General features: G+C 36.1%; 1 protein-coding gene across 1 annotated transcript in view; it reads right to left on the minus strand.

Annotated features, from left to right (window-relative positions):
* FAP (fibroblast activation protein alpha) overlaps positions 1–22,636 on the minus strand; it is a 90,540-nt gene that overhangs the window by 37,388 nt on the left and 30,516 nt on the right. Inside the window, exons 9-15 of the mRNA XM_072612159.1 lie at positions 21,526–21,680; positions 17,341–17,444; positions 14,795–14,930; positions 11,805–11,849; positions 4,507–4,611; positions 4,338–4,408; positions 1,851–1,904 (exon numbers count right to left, since the gene is read on the minus strand). Coding sequence (XP_072468260.1) covers positions 1,851–1,904; positions 4,338–4,408; positions 4,507–4,611; positions 11,805–11,849; positions 14,795–14,930; positions 17,341–17,444; positions 21,526–21,680 — 670 coding nt within the window. The remainder of the gene's footprint in view (positions 1–1,850; positions 1,905–4,337; positions 4,409–4,506; positions 4,612–11,804; positions 11,850–14,794; positions 14,931–17,340; positions 17,445–21,525; positions 21,681–22,636) is intronic.

A 22,636-nucleotide genomic window follows, 5' to 3' on the forward strand; every position in this document is an offset into this window, starting at 1 on the left:
TTTCTACTGCCAATATGGCTTTTAGTGGTTTCTAAACAATACATTTTTTTTCCTATAGCCTGATTTATAACTGAGCAAGTATAAAACTTGATGATCATGAGATTATAGATTTAAAGCTGGAAGAGAATGCACAGGACATCTAGTACAATTCCTTCATATGAGGGAAATAGGGTCCTAGAAAGTTAAATGTTTTGCCTGTGGTCACACTGATAAGCATCAGAAGCAGGACTGAATCCCGGTATTCTGAAGCCCTTTGACAGTTAACATCAGAATAAGAATGTTCGGACACCTTTTAGGGGGATGGAAGGGACTTTCTGATTTTCTGTAATGTTCAAGGTGCTGACCAGTTAAGGACTGTGATCTCTCCTCTTCAGACAATTTAACAATCAGCTCTAACACATTCTTGCTTGTTCTGTATTTGTGCATAGAAATCTACAGAAAATGGTGATAGAATGAGAAGAGCACTAAGCTGGTTGTAAAATTAGAAAATTATCAGGAAATTCTTCCCTTGCTCTCTTCCTCTGCTTCCTACCACTCATTGAGGAGTGTCTCGGTTCAATGTGTCTTCCCATCTCCTCTCATTCCTCCTTACTCCTCCTCCAAAGTAAGCTCTGTGCAGTGGGCAATAAAACCTTTGTACTCTGGCAAGAAGGGCTCCTGTCCCAGTGAGCTTTGGAGGATAGTAGTTGCAGCTTGTCCAAGACCCAGTGACTCTGGCCAATAATTACTCAGCCTTTACCAACCTTACCACTAACCCCTGATTTTGGAATAAGCTATACTATTGACCTTAGTGGGGTGCTGTTGGATACCCTGTCCACTTTGGGGTTTTTGACTTTGGCTACAGTAACTGCCTTCAGGGACCTCACCAACTTCTACTACCTTTCCAGGGCCCTGATCAAGGGAAGAACCTTTCCAGGTCAGGGGCCCATGTCCTCTCATTCCTAAAGGAGTGGGGTGATGGTTGGAGTGGCCCCTGAAATCTGCCTGAACCCTTCATAGAGCTACATACCTGATGACACTAACTTTGGGATCTACACGTTGAAAGCGGGAGCCCTGTCCACCTGTGGAAGCAGTTCTGAAGCACAGAACAGCCACTTGCTTCACATCTCACTGGGCTGAGACTGAGCTGAGTTCCCTCGGAGCACCTTGAATCCTGGCCCACCCCACCTGAACACTTTGAAGAAACATCTAGATGTGCACTGATTGGACAAGAAACAAATATGGAAATTTCTCACCTATTATAAAACTGTGTCAATAAGTCAGCATACCTCATGTGGGTCTTTCACATTTGTAATGTATTTTAAAATCAAATTTATATATATACAGGGGCCCTGAAAAAATATTGACTGTTCTTCCCCACCTCTCCCTCTTACCCCCAACGTATACAAATCCTAGGGGACCGTCTAAGCATGCACTGATCCGTGTAGAACCAAGAGAGGAGGCAGGATAAATGATCAGGCAGAGACACAGTTCATTATTTAGTATATACTTATGTATTGAATTATTGTCTCTTCCATTAGAAACAGGGACTGTTAGAAAACAGGGACATTTCTGTCTCTCTTTCCCCAGTGCTTAGCACATTGCTTGGAACATTCTGGCACTTAATAGGCTTTCTGATAGATAGAAGATTATTTGTTTTTGAAAATGTACCATTTTGAGGCAAATTGTTTTTATTTTTTCTGTGTATGGTCCCACCCAACGGTTCTATTTGTTTATTTTTTCTTATTACTTATCTATGATTATTTTTTACCCATTTATTCTTTAAATTATTTATTGTTCTGGTTTTCTGGAGTAAGATTTATTCAAACATCTGTGAATATGAAAAATGAAGAGAATGAAGCAAATTTTACCTATAAATATTCCTCCTCCCAGGATAGTCTTCGAATTCATTACTAGAATAGAACCTGTAAATATATTCAAAAGTCATAAAATCCGCATTGATTTAATAGTACGGAGTAACGCTAGTGATACCATAGTAGAAGTTAATTTTAATCTGGTTTTCTATTAACCAAACTCTTCTTTAAACTCTGTTCCTGTATGGTACATTGAGATCATAACAATGCTGATGAAACCTTTAAAGATTCTAAAGTGCTTGTTGAGCCATCAAAGGGCTAGGTGGGCACCGTGTTAGGCCTGGAGTCAGGACAACCTGAGTTCAAATCCAGTCTCAGATATTTACCAGCTTTGTGGCCCTAGACAAATCACTTACATTTTGCTTCCTTTTCCTCTCCTATAAACTGGAGATAATAATAGCACCCCTACCTCCCAGGGTTGTGAGGATCAATGAGATAATATTTGTAAAGGATTTAGCATAGTGCTTGGTAGATAGTAGGTGCTGTACAAATATTGGCTGATGTCATCATCATCATCATTATTATTATTATATAAAGAATTAATTGTACTAGGTAATGTCTTTGGTTGGCACTTATTTGAATATTTAACCTCAAATGAATTTGCTTTAAATGTTTTGATATTTTATGTGTATGACATATACAAAGGGTCCCGAGAGGCTCCTGAGACACCTGTCTAATAAAGCACTCAATTGCAGAGGACAGATGATAAGCAACATAGGAGTTTAAAGAAGGAAGAGCTCTATGTGGGTTGGAGTCTTGGAGCTGATGGAGGAGGTGAGGCTTGAGTTTGAACTTGAACAACTGAAAGTATTTGGGCATATGGGGAGAAAAAGCAAGAATATTTGAGATGCAGGAAACAGTCTGAGCAAAGGCACAGGACGTGACATACATAAGAAGTGAGGAGACTGGAGAGGTGTAGAAGAGAATATGTGAATGAAGAGTGTGAGATATTTGAACACATATGGTAGGGTCAGTTTGTGGAAGAACTTGAATCCCAAACTTAGGAGTATGGGCTTGATTTGATAGGAGACAAGAAGGTATAGGTTTTTGATGAAGGGATCACAAAAACAATGTCTTTTGATGGTATACTGAAGAGAAGAAACTAGTTAGTAAACTGTTGTAGTCATGTACTTGGGAAATAATAAGGGCCTAAAAGAAATAGGTGGCAGTGAAAACTGAATGAACATTCTGAAGAACCCATTCTCATAAAAGTTAAGAAAAGCCCCTTCCACGGACCCTTGATATAGAGGGAAAGCTGGAGTCTAGGGTCATGTGGAAAACAGTAGCAATTTGAAGGAATTGTCATCCAAATGTATTTTCCTCTGTGGATTGACAATATTTTGATTCTCTGCCCCATGATTTAAGTTCTCTATTAACAGTAATTATTAGAAATAATGACTAATTCACTCAGATTATAAAGTAACAAAAGGGAAATGCCACCTAACAAATATATTTTCTGACCGAGAATATTCCTTGAGTATGTATTTTAAACATATTCCCATTTTGAGAGGCAGCCTGGGAAAATTTAGAGAGGACCAGCCTTGGTGCCAAGAAGACACAGGATCAAAATCTACCTCTGTCCCAAGCAAACTGAACGTGCATGGGTAAGACATGTAAATTCTCAATACCCCAGGTAATTCTCTAAGACTGTAAATCACAGGTGAGTTATCCATCTGCATTGGTGAAATGCTTCCAAACCAGAAGATAGGAATGAACATGCCCTTAAAATCAGAGATCAAGGCCCAAAACCAAATAATTGCTAACATTCATATAGCAAAGTTCCTTACAAATATTATCTCATTTTATCCTTATAACAACTCTGGGAAGTAGGTGTGACTATTAGCTACATTTTAAGATGAATAAACTGAGGCAGACAGAGATTAAGTGACTTGCCCAGGATCACACAGCTGGTGAGTATCTAAAGCTGGATTTGAACTCAGGTGTTCCAGATTCCAGGTCCAATGCTCTATCTACTATGCCACCTAATTGTCTCTAATTAGAACCACCTTAATGAAATTACAGGTCTTTCTATATGGCTTCAGAGGAGAAAGCTAGGATCAGCATGTGGAATCATGGTTAAAAACTTAACAGATGCTTGTTGATTGATTGAGATGACAGGGAGTCAGATTTTGGTTCAGGAATGAAGAATTTCCAAACAATTAGCCCTATCTAAAAACAGAATGAGCTTCCATTTGAGGCAATGTTTCCTGTCATTGGAAGCGTTCAAGTGGAGATTTCATGACCCAATTGTCTGAGGATTCATCCGCCAGGTAGAGAGCTTCTATCAGTGACCTCTTAGGTCCCTATAGCTCTGAGATTTTTAGACTCCATGGCAGCTACCCATAGAATAAATACTAAACTATGACAAGGAACCAATCAATCTCGAAGAGTATAGACTAAAAGAAACCAGGCGGTAGCATTTTTAGCTCAGTCTTAACACCAAGAAAAACACAAGCCGCACATCGTGCTATACAGAATACTCACAGTGAATCCTGCGTTACTTTGAATATGTTTATGGCCTCCCATTTGCCACTTGTAATTTGTATCGCATTTTCCTATAAAAAGACAAACATTATGTTCTGTAAATCTCAGTGTTATTTGAGCAGCCTCAAATGAATGCTCTCTGAGAAGCTAGTTCTTGGAAGGAACGTACCACAGTGTCATTGATGTAGTGAATGTGTTTGTAACCGTCCTTATCGCTAAATATTTTGTAGTATGAAATGCTGTCATAAGCAAAAACAGGTGCTGAGACAAAGAACTGAAAGAGACAAACAGAGATTGCAGTTAAATCAAAAAGAGCTAGGAATAAAGACCGTTTCATTAATGGGCACTTAGGTTTACAGCCCTTAGAATCCATTGCCTTCCCTGGTTATCCATGGTATACATCAGAGATGCTGTTTGTCACATACAGAGAATTTTTGGTAATGGTTTCAGCTGTTCGTCATATATGACAACTAACTTGCTCTCATTCGCTAGTTATTAAACACCTGTGTTTGTGACATTTTAATTATTTTACTTTATAGAGAGAACTCTATTTCAGTACTTTGAAATGTGAATTTAAAATTCAATACCTGCCTAACAACCATGGTATTCAACCTTCATTAAGGGCTTATAGGTCATTTAGTTTGCTGGTCACAAGCCTATGCCAGTAATATCATGAAAATAGTTTTGAAATATTAAAACAAACCTAAATGTGGTAGTGTCTGCTATTTGGGGAGTCGGAGGCTGGTGGATCATTTAAGTTCAAGAGTTCTGAACTAAAATAGGGCTAAAACCAATAGGTCTTCTGCACTAAATCCATAACCAGTATGGTGAACTCCTGGAAATGGAGAGCCAGACTGCGTAACGAGGAGAGAACCAGCCATGTCAGAAAAACAGAGGAGGTTAAAGATACCTTTATTGGGACTGGGTCCATGAATGGCTGTTGTACTTCCAGCCTGGGTGAGACAGAGAGGCCCAGTCTCAAACAAAACAAAACAAACAACAAAAACAAAACAAAAAAAAACATGAAAACACTGAAGACAACAGGCTATAGTTCTTAGAGGGCCATCAGATAGCCTGGTATTTTCCATGCTGCCTGGGGCAGCTTTTATTCTACCCTGTGGCTGCTGGGAATTTTCCATCCCATAACCCACCCCTGAAAATTATTGGGTTTGGGGATAGAGTAGGGATATCAGAGATACCACATTTTCCAAGAGATCTAGATTGATAGTTCCATCTTGGGTAGAGTACAAAATGGTACTCTTTGTTCTTACAGTAATGGAGGACAGGGATACGCTAGATAATTGAATTCCATAGTAAGTCTTTAACATCTCTGGGCTGTTTGATCATCTGTAGAATGCAAAATAAACTATAAAATGAGGCATTTACATTAGATGACCTCTAAGATCCATTCCAAAGTCAAATTTTTATACTAATTTCTTAACCACATCAACTAAGATCCCTTTTTGCTTATAATATGAAATGCTATAAAATGAAATTATATATAATGTACGTATATATGCACATATACACAGACATACACGCACATACATACATACACACAAAGATTCAGCCTCGTCTTCTAATAAGCAGAAGTGATTTTTTTAAAAACTGTCTTTAAGCTCACTTAAAAGAAAATCTTCTCTGGTTAGCTTTTAATGAAAGTGTACCTAAAAAGCAAAATGGCCCACAGATAATATTTTTATGCCAAAACTACCACCAACCTAGTAAATCCAGAATTAGGAAGCTAAGAGCAATAAATCTGCCATTTGTTTTCTCTGCAGTAGTGGAAGGTAGGGGGCCGTTAGATGGCGCCATAAAGCATTGAGTACCGCACCAGGAATGAGGAAGACTGGAATTCAGATCCAACCTCAGGCACTTACTGGCTATGCGACTGACTCTTCGCAAGTAACTGAACCTTTGTCTATCTTAGTCTCTTCAACTGTAAAATGGGGATAATAACACCTACCTCAAGGAACTGTTCCAAGGATCAAATGAGATAGCATTTGTGAAGTACTCAGTATGGTGCCTGGTCCATAGTAGGCACTTTTTTAATGCTTGTTTCCTTCCTTCCTGTCTGACCTTGGGCAAATTGCTTAACCTTTTTGAATCTCAAGTATGCACATCTAGAAAGTAACGGAGTTAATCACCTCTGAAGTCTTTTCATTTCTAAATTTATGATCCTAGGATGTCTGGATTACTTAATCCTTTCGCTGACTCCAGAAATGTTTGTTGGTGCAGTTTGTCATTTCATGACTGGGGTCTCCTGGTACGGTCAGCTTTCAGTTTGCAATATGCCATCCCCACTGAGCCAAATCATGAAAATACCTTATTGGTGACTTCATTATAACTGTTAACAGAGATTCCTCAATTTCAAAAAGAGAGGTTCTTTACAACAAGAAGAGAGGTTCTTTACAAATTGGTTCCATCCTCAAAATCAAGACCAACAGTTTACTACTAAATTCTTTCAAACTAAATTTTAAACTAAATTCTTGTTATCTTTTGTTTTTACATTTCATTCATTTCCAAATATAATGCCTCCTTTTCCCTCCCAAAGAGCTATCCCTTGTAACAAAGAATTTTTAAAAAAGAAAAAAAAGAAACATAAAGAGAAAAAAACATTGACTTGAATATTAAATGGTCTCAAAATATTTCAGGACATTCGGTGGTAAAGATGAGCAAAAGGTTTTTTTGTAGCCCTTTCAGTAAGTTATTTCTCTGAGGAGGTGGAAAAAAGTAGTTATAACTTCATAATACTGTTAAGTGAAAAATGATGTACAGCTTTGTGCTAAGAATTAAAAATCAGGAAAACAGGAAGAGCATTTATGTTAAGCAAAGATTGTGTTATCTTTTTCACTCTTTCCAGTGCACACATCTAAGTAAACAATACTTTAGCCGAACATGTAACTCAGGTGCAGTAAAGAGAGTGTGAAATATTTCCGAGTTCACATTTGGAGAGCAGGAGCCCATAATGCATTTTGCATTAAAGGTGGCTACCCAGTGAGTCACACCTGTGCCCTAGATAAGCACCCAGATCAAGATCTTACTCAAAGAAAACCATGACAGCCTCTTCATTTGAGTCATTTGTCAGGGTCGATTTTCTTGATAATTTGTGCATCTAGATATAAAAGTTTATGAGCCTTTATTTATTACTTACTTCCTAAGAAGGAGTGCTTACTTATGGCATGGCTCAAGATTGCAGTTGATATAAATGCAGAAAAGAAACGAGAGAGATAAAATTCCTAATTCTTTGAACCTAATTAATGGCTAACCTCAGTCTACACCCAATCAAAATAAGGCTTGGAAACATCCAGAAAAATGTCCACTTTGCTTAAACCTAGGGGCTTTGTTGGAAATATAAGCCAGGTAGTATTGTGCGTAAAATATCAAAATATTTCATTGATCTAAACATTGTTTCAAGTTCTTTTTTGTTGATATGGTTCAGCCACTTCAGTCGTGTCCAGCTCTTTATGATCCCATTTGGGGTTTTCTTGGCAAAGACACTGCAGTGATTTGCTATTTCCTTCTCCAACTCATTTTACAGATGAGGAAACTGAGGTAAAAAAGGTTAAATGATTTGCCCAAGGTCACATAGCTAATAAAAGTCTGAGGCTGTATTTGAACTCAGGTCTTCCTGACTTCAGGTCCAGCACCTTAGTGACTGCATCCCTTGCTGCCTCTTCTCTAAATTCAAGGGCCAGCATCCTAGATAACTTAACTAATTTCTCCCTCTTTTTAGGTTGTTACTACATAATAAAACAATCTACTAAAAAGTTGAATAAAAGTAATAACCTAGATTTTCATTGTTTGTTTTTCCTCCAGGAATAAACCAAGAAAGTAAGCTGGTCTAATACTTTTGCTCTGAATTGTTTGATATTTTACTAAACCCAGATAGGAATCTTGGATAACATAGAGGTCCATAGCAGAAGTCAGGAAGACCTAGCTGAAATCTAGCCTTAAACACTTATTACAGGTCACATCCCTTATCTTCTATTTCTCTCAGTTTTCTCATCTGCAAAATATAATAGTACCAACCTCCCAGGGTTGTTGTGAGGATAAAATTAGATTATATGAAAAAAGCTTTGTAAACCTTGAAGAGCTATATAAATGCTAGCTATCATTGTCATCATCATCAATGGAAAAAAGCCCTGAATCCTCAAGCAAAACCCCTGGTTCCAACTTTTGACTCTGTGATAGCTATCTGACCATATATCAGTAATTTAATATCTTGCAGTCATTTTCTCATCTGTCAAATTTAATGTAACATAAAATATTCAATCATCTCTGAGATCCATTCTAATGCTAAAATTTTATGCTACATCCTAAAGGCACATCAAAACTAAGATAATTTTAAAATGTACAATAGGAAATAGATGAGATATATTTCACCTACACACACATACATGCTATATACCATATGTGTATATACACACACAATATGATGATGGGAAGCATATACTGGGTTTGGAGCTGGAATTCTGATTCTGATGCTCTATGATTCTCTAGGCAAGTCTTTTCTGGAATTCATTTTTCTCTTTTGTAAAATAAGAATGTGGGACTAGGTGATTTTTACGGTATCCGCTAGGTCTAAATCAATGATCCTTTCCATCTTTTCTTGAGAGCATAAATACAATTAAAAGTTTCTGAAATCCAAAATCTTGTCCCTAATTGATAAATGGTCAAAGGATGTGAACAAGCAATTTTCAGAAAAATAAATCAGAGCTATCTATAGTCATATAAAAAAATTTCTCTGAATCACTATAGGTTAGAGAAATGCAAATTAAAACAACTCTGAGGTACTACCTCACACCCATAGATTGGCTAATGTAACAGAAAAGGAAAATGACAAATATTGGAAGGAATGTGAGATAATTGGGACGCTGATGGGCTGTTGGTGGAGAACTGATCCAAAGATTCTGGAGAGTAATTTAGAACTATACTAAAAGAACTATAAAACTGTACGTACCCTTTGACTGAGCAATACCACTCCTAGGTCTGTATGTCAGAGATTTTTTTTAAAAGGGAAAAGGATCTATTTGTACAGAAATATTTATAGAACTCTTTTTGTGGTGGCAAAGAATTAAAAATTAAGATAATGGCTGAACAAGTTTAGGTATATGATTGTAATGGAACACTACTGTGTTAAAAGAAATAAAGACCAAGATGATGTCAGAAAAAAAAAAACCCAATATACAAAGACTTAACACGAACTGATGCAGATTTAAAACTCTGGGAAGACTTATACTAAGTGAAATGAGCATAACCAGAAGAACACTGTACAAAGCAACAGCAGTATTATAAAGAGAATCAACTGTGGAAGACTTAGTAATTATGATCAGTACAGTAATCCACCACAACTCTGAAGGACTCATAATGAAAAGTACTGTCTATCTCCAGATAGAGAACTGATGGATTCAGATTGTATATTGAAGCATATTTCCCCCTTTCTTTATTTCCCTTGCTTTTCTCCCCAGAAAGTAGCTACTACAGAAATATGTTTTGCATGATTTCATGTGTATAATGGATAATATATTTCTTACCTTCTTAATGAGTGGAGAAAGGATAGAGGGGAGGAGAGAATTTGAATTTAAAATAAAAATGTTTAAAAATTTTTGATCTAATATTTAAAAAGATACTTCAAATTTGCTTAAATAAAAATGACTAGTTTTCTTTCCTTTGGACTGTGAACAGGGTCAAATGTAGATAATGACATATGGAGTATATATGTGAAAATATAACTTATTTTCAAACAAACATAGGGAATGTATAACCATTTTCTGTTGTCTTTAATAAGCTCATATTCTGAGCTTCTGACAGGATTACTTAGGAAGTATATTTTCTATATCTGCTAAATCTAGGAAGTCCATTTGAGAGGGACCAAGAATATAAGACGACCCTTAAAGAAAGTCAGTCTTTTACTGAGTTCTTCCCACTCAATGTGACAAACCTAAGAGTCTTCTGTATGCAAAGCATTGTGCTGGGCACTGAGGTTTCAAAGACAGATGCCACCCCAAAGTCACTTTAGGATCAAAAATCTATAGATCTAGAACTGAAAGGAACCTCAAAGTACAGCTAGTCCATTTGTCTCATTTTACAGATAAGGAAACTGAGGTCCAGGCAGGTTAAGTGACTTGTGTGAACTGACAAAGATAAAACACTTCAGAGGCAGAATTTAAACCCAGGTCCTCTGACAAAAACCAGGAATGTGTGTCATAATGTATCAGAGTATGAATTCAACAAGGCATCTCCTTTTTCTGTATAACTTATCCACAGGTTTATTTGGGATGTATTGTAAATATATTAAATGAAATTTATTATGTAAATGTATATATGAATTGGATAACTTTTTATGAAAGTGCTCTTTTATAATGGGAAAGTAATGGGAAAAACTGAATCTGAAGGTAAATGTAAGGTAAAGGTAAGTAAATGAATTTTAAATAAATTTTGGCAGATTTTCATTTATAATTTAACTGTCAACTTGCCTTTTCTAAGTTTCCATATGTACAAAGCATTTCACTCTATGAATGATTTTTAGGTCTTCTTTATCCATGTACCCTGAGTTAATGTGTTAAGGTGCTGAGAGTTTCCTTTATGAAGTCTAATGTGTCCACATAGTAGATAAGCAGCCTTCCTATCCAGCTATTACTTGAATATAAGCCCTCTTATGTGAGTACAAGTAGCATCTTTATCTTGCTTTTCAGGTGAGTTCAAACCTATCTTGTAATGCTTATCAGGGATAGGTGATTTCCAGTGGGATGATGATCATAACACAATTTCCCCCTGGACCTACTTAGATCCAGGGGTAAAAATCAACCAAAAAAGCTGAACAAAAAAGATCAGAATAAACACAAAAGTTAATTGAGCAGTCATGAATATTAGAATACCTACCTTCCTTGTGGGCTTCATTAAAAAAAAAAACCAACCACATTTTTTTCAGTCCAGGTTGCATGGAATTTAATACAGAAAGAGCTATTTTTAAAGAACTTTCTAAAGAAAGAATTATCCTCTATAAACCACCTGTCTGATCAATTTCCTGTAAAAATCCTATTTGCTTTTTCATACCTTATTAATCAGTCAAAACTATTAATATATCTCAGATGTTTGATGAATAGCAGGACTCTCACAATGTTTCAGTTCTGCTAATTTTTCTCTCTTTGAAAATAATTTTATAGGTGGGCTCAGGAAGAAGAGTTTAGAAATGCACGTTCAAGTGAAGAAATTAAGATTAGGGCATGAGGCATCTTTCTTACTTCCAATATAGCCCTAAAAATATAGAGCCTGAAATCCCATTTCAAATTTTGAAATTATCTGGCACAAAATTACTTAAGGAATTACTTCCTTTGTGCTTTTTACCTTTAAATGTGCTATGAAAACAAGTAATGCCAGTTTGGATACATTTCAAAAATTCCTTTGATAGCTGAGTATCTGTCAAATTTCATGAAAATATTAAGGTAAAGAGCAAAACCATACTCCACCAGCCCATCCGGTTCTGCTTTCTTCTATGTGCTGCTGGCTCTGAATAACAAAATAAGACATTAAGGATTTTGTTACAATGATGATCATTAGATTTAACATTCTTAAAAATAGAAATGAAATCACTTTTATTGACTATGTGCAAGGTCCTGTGGTAGATGATTAACTTCCAATAAGAATTTGAAGATGATCTAAATGAACATTAAAAAAAAATCATTTGAAGCATAGTTAAATTTGAAATGTTGGCTCTTACTATAGACATTTTGTTATTTTTTCTCTATAGATGCCAACGTATTGATGTCTCTTCTCCCAAGCGGCAAGGGCTCATGTCCATTTCAACATCCTGTGGAGATCTGATGCGATTTAAGTGCTTAGTATAGTAGTTAAATAATAGCTGGAGAACAGTCATATCTCACAGCGGGAACAATGCTTAGATTGTTTCCTTCCTTAGTCTCTGAACTCTGAGGAAGGAAACAGTTAACAGTTTGTGAGTCATTCTATTTTTATAAATAATCATAAAATGGAAAATGTTCCAGTTAATTTTTTTAACGTATTAGTGGTAGGGTTTTATTTCAAACACATTTATACATAGTAAGGCCATCATTTCAGTGTGATTACTCATATCAAATTGGTCATTTTGACAATTTTTGCATGAGTATTATCTCAGTCTATCTTCCAGAATGGAAAGTAACTACAACTTTTATTAAGAACCAATATTGCTAACTTTGTAATCTGGGTTATCTTGGTGTCTTGCTTTTCTGTCTCAGTTCAGATATATCCATGGAGTTTTATTGATATTGGTCATTTAACTCTTAAAGTCTTTTATTTACCTGATATCCTTATTAATCAACTAAACATTGGATCACATTGTTGGATCACTGACAACTTGTGTGTCCTCAGATCTCTCCAAAGACTTGATCACAGAAAATTTACATTTTGAAGATGAAATGTTTCAGAATATGAACATTAGTAGACATTACCTAAATACGAGACCTTTGGTGAATTTCAGTGTCTATTTTAGGGACATAACATTAAAATGAAGTTTTCAAGATGTTCATTACTTATTAAACAAAAGTTTTAAATGTCTCTGAAAAACTATTTTTAAAGTTGCTACACATTTTCATAATCTAATAAATGTTTTTCTGAGAAACTTGTGCCTACTCTAACTTTTCTTGAGAGGATAAATGTAATTAAAAGTTTCTGAAATCCAAAATCTTGTCCCTAACTGATAAATGGTCAAAGGATATGAACAAGCAGTTTTCAGAAAAAAAACAAATCAGGGCTATCTATAGTCATATAAAAAATTGCTCTGAAACACTATAGATTAGAGAAATGCTTTAAATAAATGTTATACCTAAATGACCATAAATATTTATATGCAAATTCCAAAATGCAGTCAATATTTCTAAATGTCAACATGTTTAAAATACCTGAAGCTCCATAAAGAAAAGTATAATAGCAGAAATGAGTGTTTTCAAAATACCTAGGACTAACAAGAAATTGTACCCTTTTTTGTCTGTAATATCATATATTGAATCAAAGATATCTTTTCATTTTTTTGTTGTTTATCCTTTGTTCTTGAAGAGGACCAGTGACATGATGGAGAGTGAGACCAGAGAAAAGAAAACAATTGCTATTTACACTCATTTTAAGTCATCAAAACCTAAACAGTGAGCTGCAGAGGCTTGGATTGGGGCTATTATTGGCTGTTCAATGAAAGCCAGAATGATTTGGGTTTAAAGACATCTCAAACAGCTCTGTTTAAAAACACAATGGACTTTTAAAAAGCCTGTCTTTTCAGAGCTATATTTCAGGAAATCAAAAATGAAAACTGCACAGGACAAAAAGTAAACTGCCCAGCTTTTTGAAAAGGAAAAGAAGAAAAAGGAAAAGAAGGAAAAGAAGAAAATTCCCCTACTTCTGCTCAAATGGGCAGGTTGGGTCCCCAGAGGGCAGCTCTACTCTCAGATAACATAGTAAAGACAGTTATAATACAAAGCATTTTCCTAAGAGCCTGGTTCTCTCCTTCCCACAAATACACACAGCATCCATGGGAGGAGCAAGCTTAAACTTAGACCATAATAGCAATGAGGCTCATGTGTAAGAAATATGTGTATCTCACTTAACATTGAGCTAAAAAAAAAAAAAAACTTCCAGAAACTTTAAGAAAGAATTTAAGTATCTTGCAGACAAATGATTTTAATGATTTAAAATTTAATGATTTTAAAAACATTTTTAGCTTGAGTTATTTTGACTTATAGAGGACCTGAAATATTTTTACATAAAATTCTGATAACTTTTCCCTTGCAAAATGTGTCCTATTTTCTAGATAGAATCAAATGGTTTACTTTAATTCAAAGACTGCTTTTCTTTCTTGCTTTATAAATGTTTATTCTACTTGACCTAATGAAACATTTCTTCCTAATTAAAGATTCCATGAACATCCTTTTGTTTCCAGGTTTTCCTATATTCTTACCTTTTCCCTTTTTCTTCCTTTTCTTTCTTGAATTAAACTTATAAACTACTTCATTTCATCTCCTCAGTCTTTTTCATTATCATGTATTTGTCAAAAAGGCTCTTCTGCATCATTTTGTCCTACCTTGCCCTAATTTCTTTTCACGTTTTATTTTTCTGTCCTCCTTCTATAAGATTTTATTTCTGACCTTATTTCAATTTCAGATTCCTAGCTGCCTAAGTATATTTTATCCTTTTATCCACCATCTTTCTAAATTCCATTTTGTATGTATTACATTTTTAGCATTTATATACTAAGTACATTTATATGTTAGTACTAGAATAAGTATAACTATGGACTTGTGTTATACATTATTTCAGAAAAAGAGAAAATTTGTAACCTGACTTTTTTTTGTAGAGTGCCAAATAATCATAGCATTAAAACTAACCTTATTATAAACATTAGCTATAGAAATCTCTGGTTTTGTATATTCATTTTCAGAAAATACAACAATGGTTTTGATGTACCATACCTTTGGACACTCCCAGTTTTGTGTGTGGTCTCTGAAGTCACATATAGACAGCACTGTAACATTTTGGACACGTTTTAGCCATTGCAAACATATTCGTTCATCTGCTACCCATGTGAGCCAACTAAAATAATAGTCACTGTAAATAAAACAAAATGGACAGTTATTATCATTTGGTCTAGATTGTGAAATCACAATTCTAATCAGCAGAACAAAATAATGTAACTTGTTGGCAGTCATTTTGAAAAGATGGTGTTATGGGATATTTATTAGATATGACAAGATCAAAGGATCATAAACTTAGAGGTGAAAGCAACCTTAGAGACCGTGTGGGAGAGTGGAAAGAGATCTGGCTCTTGAGTCAGAGGACATGGGTTCGAATTCTGCTAGGCAACTTACTACAGATGTGAGTTTGGGAAAGTCCTTTGTTTCAACTCCCCTCTAAAAGGAGAGGATTAGATCTTAGATCCTATGACTTCTAATTTTAGTTTCAGTTTTATATCTGTGCTATAGTTCAATCTCCTCATTTTGCATATGAGTAAAGGAAGGCCCAAAGACAGTTAAATGATCTGTCCACAGTCACATAGTGACTAAATGGCATCACCAGGGAAGTTGATGTCCTTAGGAAACTTTTGCCACACACTGTGCTCTCTTGGATAAACTGCCCCATGATCAGCAATGATGATAACAATAAATGACAAAAATAGCTAGAATGCTTATTGACCTTAAATGTTTGCAAAGTGCTTCATGTATCCTGTCTCATTTGACCTTCACATTGACCCTGTGAGACAGGGACTTTCACTATCCCCATTTTACGGACAAAGAAACTGAGTCTGAGAGTGGTTAAGTGACTCAGGGACACTTAGCTAGTAAATGTCTGAGAGGAGCTTTCAGACGCGGGTCTTCCTCAGTCCAGGTCCAATGCTCTATTATACCAGAGATGTCAACTGAGGCCAACAAAACTCCCCAGTGAGGCCCAACCAGATTAAAATGGAATTGGAAATGTTTAACTAAATAAAGAAAAATATGCTACAACATAGATAATGTTAATAATAAGTCAATATGCTGCCACAGGAATCTTTCTATTAGAAACTGACACCACCATTTTATACCAAATAGCTTCCTTCAAGGAATTATTTTTGGGGAAAGAATTTAAGAAATAATGTCAAAACTATAGATTTATTCAGTAGGTTAAAAAAATTCAATCAAACTAGTTATTTTGGTGTAACAGTTGGGCCCTGAATTTTTTTTGCTTTTCAGGTTTTCTTCAAATTTTTCCATCTGAATTTTTCAAATTTCTCTTTTCAATTGTGAATTGAACAGTGACACTGCAATTGTTTTATATGTACAACAATAGAGAATATTGATGTGAAGAATCATAGAATCTAAGAATCAAAAGGGGCCATAGACACCATCTAGTATAACTCTCGTTTTATAGATGAGGAAACTGAGGACTGTAGAATTTTTAACTTGCATAAAATCATATCAATTAGTTTGTGGCAGAACCAGACCTGAAAATCTGATATCTTGTCTTTAATTCAATGATCTTTTCACTTGTTTTATAAGATGGTTGATTTTTTATGATTAGCAATTAATATTATTTTATAAGGCATTGCCATCCAAATACATAGTCTTATTTTTAAAAAATCGATATCTGTGATTTCATAACTGTGGAGAATTCCTGGTGTGAAAATTATGCCCACTGGTCTAGATTACCAACTTTTCTGAAAGTCTTATTTTTGGACAGTTAAATAGGGCAGAAGCTAAGTGATTTGCCACATAATAAATAATAAAAGCTAATATTTATATAATGTTTGCAAAGCAGTTTCCAAATACTATCTCATTTTTGCAGTCAATAAGTATCTTGTAACATTTAAACTCAGGTCTTGAGTCCAGGTCCTCTGCCTCTATACTAGTGTAATCTATGTGTGTGCTCAGTTTTCCCACTGATGCTGTGTGTAGTTGTGGAAAAGTGAGCTCTCAGTTTTTGGAAAGAATATTTTGTTCATGCAATGTTAATAAGCAAAAGTTTATGCTTTGAGCTAATTATGTCCCATGACTGATTACTAATGGTAAACACACTGATAGGAGCTCATGAACTAAACTTTTCAAAGGGCAAACCCAGAGTACCTTGAACTTGGGATGGTGCCTCCCCCCAACCCAAGCATAAATTGGAGGATGGGGTTAACCAGAGTTGTGTTATATTAAGGTAAAATTTATTTGGCATATGTCTTGTATAACTTTTAAAAATGTGGTTTCTTTATGCACCTATAGTAACCTCTATTTGTAGATTTTAAACTCTTTTAGGCCATGGACCGTTTCCGTTTTGGCTCTGTAATCTCCATTGCCTACTACATCACCCATGTTTAAGAAACGCTTGCTGACTGAAAAGAAACTTAATGTTTACAGGGAATTGTTTATCTTTTCTATAGGTTAACATAGATTGACAAACTCTAGATTATAACTTTCAAAATGCGATATGAATTCCTTAACATAATCCAAAACACAATAATTTCAATAAAAGTAAGAAGAGTCAGAGAATACACTACCTTGATGAAATCATTTCTGGAACTGGTACTTCTCTAGGACCTACATATTCAGGATAAGCGGTATCAATAATATATAACCTAACCGTAGGATTTTTAGCTCCAGCCTGTCAAGACAATGAATATCAGTTTATAAAATTCTATTTCTCGGTACTGTTTAAGGACATTAAGAATGTTTCAATAGGATAGCCAAAACAAAGCATGTATCATCATAAAAATACCTTCTTATCCCCCCCACCACTGTTCATTTACATTTCATTTGTAGGGCAATGAAGAATTTTGCATCAAAAAGTGCACATGGTGATAACACTTGGGATGCTTAACTTTGAGTGACTTTTGATACTTTCATACTTAAGGTATGAAAACTGCATTTTGAGGGGGGAAGTGAGAGGAAGATTCTCTTTATGTATCACCATAGCAGATCTCTTCCTCCCAAGGGACTCTTTCACATCCATTATTATTCTTTCCTACCTGCAAAAGAAAGAGCAGGCACTGGGGAGAAAGATGGAGGTTATGTATGGGAGAGACTGAAATCAGCCCACATTGTGTTTGTCTGATGAAATCTAGGCCAGGACAGCTCTCACACAGAAGGATACCTGGTTGGTCCTGCTGTTACTGCCACCCTTAGGAGCAGGAGAGATTTGCCTCCAAACAAAATAGTCGGGAAGAATTTATTTTGTATATGCCTTTTGGAAGGCATATGCTTACATGTACGTGCTGTCTTTTGATAGAAGGTAAATTTCTTGAAGACAGTAACAATTTTATCTTGGTATTCTTTGTGCATGGTACAGTGACTGGCACATGATAGATGCTTAATAAATACTTGTTGATTGATTGAAAAGAAAATTGTGGTAACAGCAATTTGATTGTCTTCTACTCAATATGTTAACACAGGCTTACAGAGCCTAGGCTGCAATTTCCTAAAAAAAGAAGTGTGAACTCCTCCTAAATAAAATTCAAAGTATAATAATTTCAGTAAAAGAAAATGGGATAGCCCCAGGATACACAAATTTTTCCTTTTAGCCCTCCTGTTGTGTCCTTCCCTCACAGTGCCCACTATTCTTCATACACAGACATTTTTTCAAGTCCTCAAATTATTTTACTTTAGTTAGAGGGAATCTTGGAGGAAAAAACCATATTTGAATCCAATAAACTTCAAATATAAAGTCTCACATTATACAATTTGGCTTGAATCAGTTTCAAACGTTGCTCAGCCTGTTTCAGGATTTAGGATTCAGGACCAGGTCGGCTAAGTCTTCCCACCTCTACATCCTTTGGATCGAGTTGGCTTTCCTTACAAGTCCACCCTTCCACACACCCCAGCCCACTTCTGAACTTGAACTTCTCTCAAAGCTTTTCACCCCCAAGGAAACAAGGGCCTTATTTGAGCCCCAATTCCTTCTTCGGTTCCAGTCCCTTCTCTCTTCTTGGCAAGGCTCAGCTTCCCTGATCTGCTCCTGCTGTCTCAGCTTTTTCAACCCTTCCTGATGTCACCGAAGCCACATGTGCTTCCATATTCAATCCCCTGAAGGCACCATTAGCTCCCAGCCTCCCATCCTGGATCTCTACTCCCACTCTCAGAGACTCCTCAATCTTAGGCACACAGTTTCTGGCTGACATCATTTCACAAAGACCTCTTCAACTTCACTATATTTCAATTACTTTGTCTCAGGACCGAGTGGGTTTATTCTTAAATCTACATAAGATTCAGGGGGAAAGGGAAGATTTTAAAAAAAAATTTGTTTTTGCTACCACTTGCACTCATGAAGACAATGTAGTCTCCAAAAGAATGTTTTTTTTTAACCTGGGACAGCCCAGAGTAGTTCATTGACCTCATGATAGTGTTCTTTTAATGCTTGCTTAGTCTTTGAAAACAGCTAAGAATGACTCTTCTAAATATATTTCTGTTTCCATATCTAATGGGAAATTTATTTTTTAATTCCCATTTTCAGGTCCCTTATAAAAGTTAGATATGAAGTCTATGAGGAGCTCAGCTCTTCTATCATATTCTCTAGGCAGCTCAGAATCGTAATGAAGGAAAGCACTACTAAGCTTTGCCCAGGTCACAAATGCCCAGGCATTGCCAGCACTGGTGGTATTTCAGAAGTATAGAAACAATACACGCAGAAGCAAATGGCATAGTGTCTGGACAAGTGTCAAAACTGGCATCACAGAACTTGAGGTTCATATTAAAGTCCTGCCACGTAGCACCTGTGCCATCTTGGGCAATTCACTTAACCTTTAAGGGCCTTAGTTTCCTCCTCTGTAAAATGACCCCCATTTGACCTCTGCGATCCCTTCCAACTCTAGAACTTTAATAATAATTAGCAAAAATAGTCAAATGAGGGAACAATAGGATGAGATGAGACAAATATTTAGTAAGCACCTCTCCTGTGCTAAGCACTAAGCTGGGTGGTAGGGAGACCAGAACTGAGAACAAAGCAATCCATATTCACACTGAGCTTATATTCTAAGACAGCAAGTACATATATAAATATAGAGGGAATAAATACAAATATATTCTGCTGCTGTTCAGTGATTGTTGTTCACTCCTTTCAGTCCAACTTTTCTTGACCCCATTTGGGGTTTTCTTGACAAAGATCCTAGAGTGGTTTGCTATTTCCTTCTATATCATCTATCTATCTATCTATCTATCTATCTATCTATCTATCTATCTATCTATCTATCTATCTATCTGTCTGTCTGTCTATGTATCTATGTATCTATGTATCTATCACTATTAAATACAAGGTTTTTGGGGAAGCTGGGTGCTAGGCATTGGGAGATCAGAAAAAAACTTAATCCAGAAGGTGAGACACTGTATGAGTCAGAGATTAGGTGGGAGAATATTTCAGGAAATTGGAGACAGACAATGGGAAGGCAAAGAGATAGAATTGGGCACACTGTGTGTGAGAAACAGAGATAACACCACTTTCCCTGGATCACAGAGCAAAGGAAGGGCAGTAGAAACCAAAGAATCTGGAAAGAATGTTGGTGCAGGTTGTATATAGGTCTTTAAAAGCTAAACAAAAGTGCTTCTATTTTATCCTACAGGTTGCATGGGGCCACTGGAGTTGGCTGAGTAGAGGAGCCACATGGTCAGGTCTGCATTTGGAGAAGATGACTTCTTGTCTTCTCTAGCCAATCCAACCCCTTTTTCTCACATCAGTGTTGGAGTGTCTCTGATTTATTACATTGTAAAAATTGCTCTGTCCCCCTCAACTGTAAATGTCTTTCATGTCATTTGCTCACGTTTGATTTATAGGGATTGTCCATAAAGGGCAGCTAGGTGGTTCAGTGGATAGAGTGCTGGGCCCAAAGACTCATCTTCCTGAGTTCAAATCTGGCCTCAGACACTTACTAAGTGACACAGCTAGTCACTTAACACTGCTTGCCTCAGTTTCCTTATCTGTAAAATGAGCAGGAGAAGAAAATGACAAACCACTCCAGTATCTTTGATAAGAAAACTCTAAATGGGGTCATAAAGAGTTGGACCTGACTGAAAAGTGACTAAACAAAACCTGGGCTCAAAAATTCCTAATGAGGGCTCTGTTAGACCCTCTATTCATATTCCTCTCTGAGTACAGGGAGATGAAACATCAAAGCAGAGAATAATTGAGCCATAGAATTTTTAAACTAGAAAAGCTAAAGGTATTATTTAGAGATTACTTAGCTGTGTCTACTCTCTGCTATCCCCAACACACAAACACACTTCCTAGATTAAGAAACTAATACTCCTAGGGTCTATAATTCTGTATTAAGCAGCCCATCTATCCTTATAGCTAGAGAGAATTAAGTCAGTATCTGCCTAAGAGAAAAATCAATAAGTTCAGTATTTAGGCTTCCCTCTCCACTTCACATTTTAAGATACTTGAAGAAGGGTTTAAAAAAATGGAAATATGAATTGTGGGTTTAAAAGTTGAAAAGGACCAAAATGAAATTTAGCTTATTTCCCCTCAATAATTTAGACCATATGCTTTCCCAAGATGTATGTTGTAAAGGCAGCCTCATGCAGCACACCCAGATGTCCAAAGTGTTAGAAGTTCAAACGAAGAAAACCCAACTGCTTTTGTAACACATAAGGACAAGAAGTTTTCCAAACGTGTGGATCCCACCTTTGTTCATGGTTATTATTGCTCATGTTTACACCAAGGGAATAAAAGCAGCTGTTAAAAGCATTCAACATACCTTTGGGTAGGGGATATTTATTGTTCTAGGATACTGTTCATCACCATAATAAGAATATGTAATAACTGGTATATCTGTATCATTAAATTCTGCATATGCTAAAAACCTTCCACTTGGAGACCACCAGAGAGCATATTTTATAGCAAGCATTTCCTCTGAAAAATAAGCACCTCTATATTAATTACTGTTATAATTTACTTTTCAAAATAATTACAGATACTTTCAAATAGCTCTTTGTTGAATAAAAGGATTCTCTTATAGGACCGACATGCTATATGAAACAGGTTCAGTAATTTAAAAAAACAAATATTTGTGGTAAACAGGAATATTTTATTCTTGTATCCCATGTCAAAACTTTTATCCAATTATGGCCAAGAAATATCATTTAATAATCTATTGCACAGATTATTTTATAACTATTATACATTGCTTCAAAGTTTCTAAAATGCCTTAGATTATTTGACGTGACCTTTCTAACCACATTGTAAAACAACTACTATAGATATTCTTTATGTTCATTTTAAAAAATGAGGATGCAGAGGCTCAGAGAGGTTGTTACCTTATCCATGGTCACACAGCTAGTAGATGTCAGAAGTAGGATAGGATCCCAGGTCTTCCTGACTACAGGTCTGTTATTCTGTGTATTATCCCATACCGAAATGAGAAACCTCCTCTTTATTAATAGTGGATCAATGTCAGCAGCAGTGATTTCTCAAAACCATTCCTGGTTTTAACAGTTCTCCGGCAGCCAGAACTGAGGGAAGCAGGCTTACACTGGAATGTGGGGCCTCAGTGAAAGTGGGAAGAATGGGTCCCTCAGGGAGGTTGTGGAATTGCTTTGCAAGCTTTTTTCTGACAGCGATAGTTGAGATGGATTTTTCATACAGGAAAGAGCTGGATCTAATTACATTTCTATAAAGTCCCTCTCAAGCTTGAGATTCTCTAATTCTCTAATTCTACACTCAGATTTCACCAGAATTTTCTTGGTGGAAATGTCTTTTTTGGAAGCATCTACCGTGGAAAGGAGGGCAGAATATGTGGGAACCATGGAAAATAAAGGATGGACTTCCACTCAAGGACCCAGCACTTAACATAATCCTTGGCACATAGA

Source organism: Notamacropus eugenii, chromosome 5, assembly GCF_028372415.1.
Source record: "Notamacropus eugenii isolate mMacEug1 chromosome 5, mMacEug1.pri_v2, whole genome shotgun sequence".
Classification (NCBI taxonomy): domain Eukaryota; kingdom Metazoa; phylum Chordata; class Mammalia; order Diprotodontia; family Macropodidae; genus Notamacropus; species Notamacropus eugenii.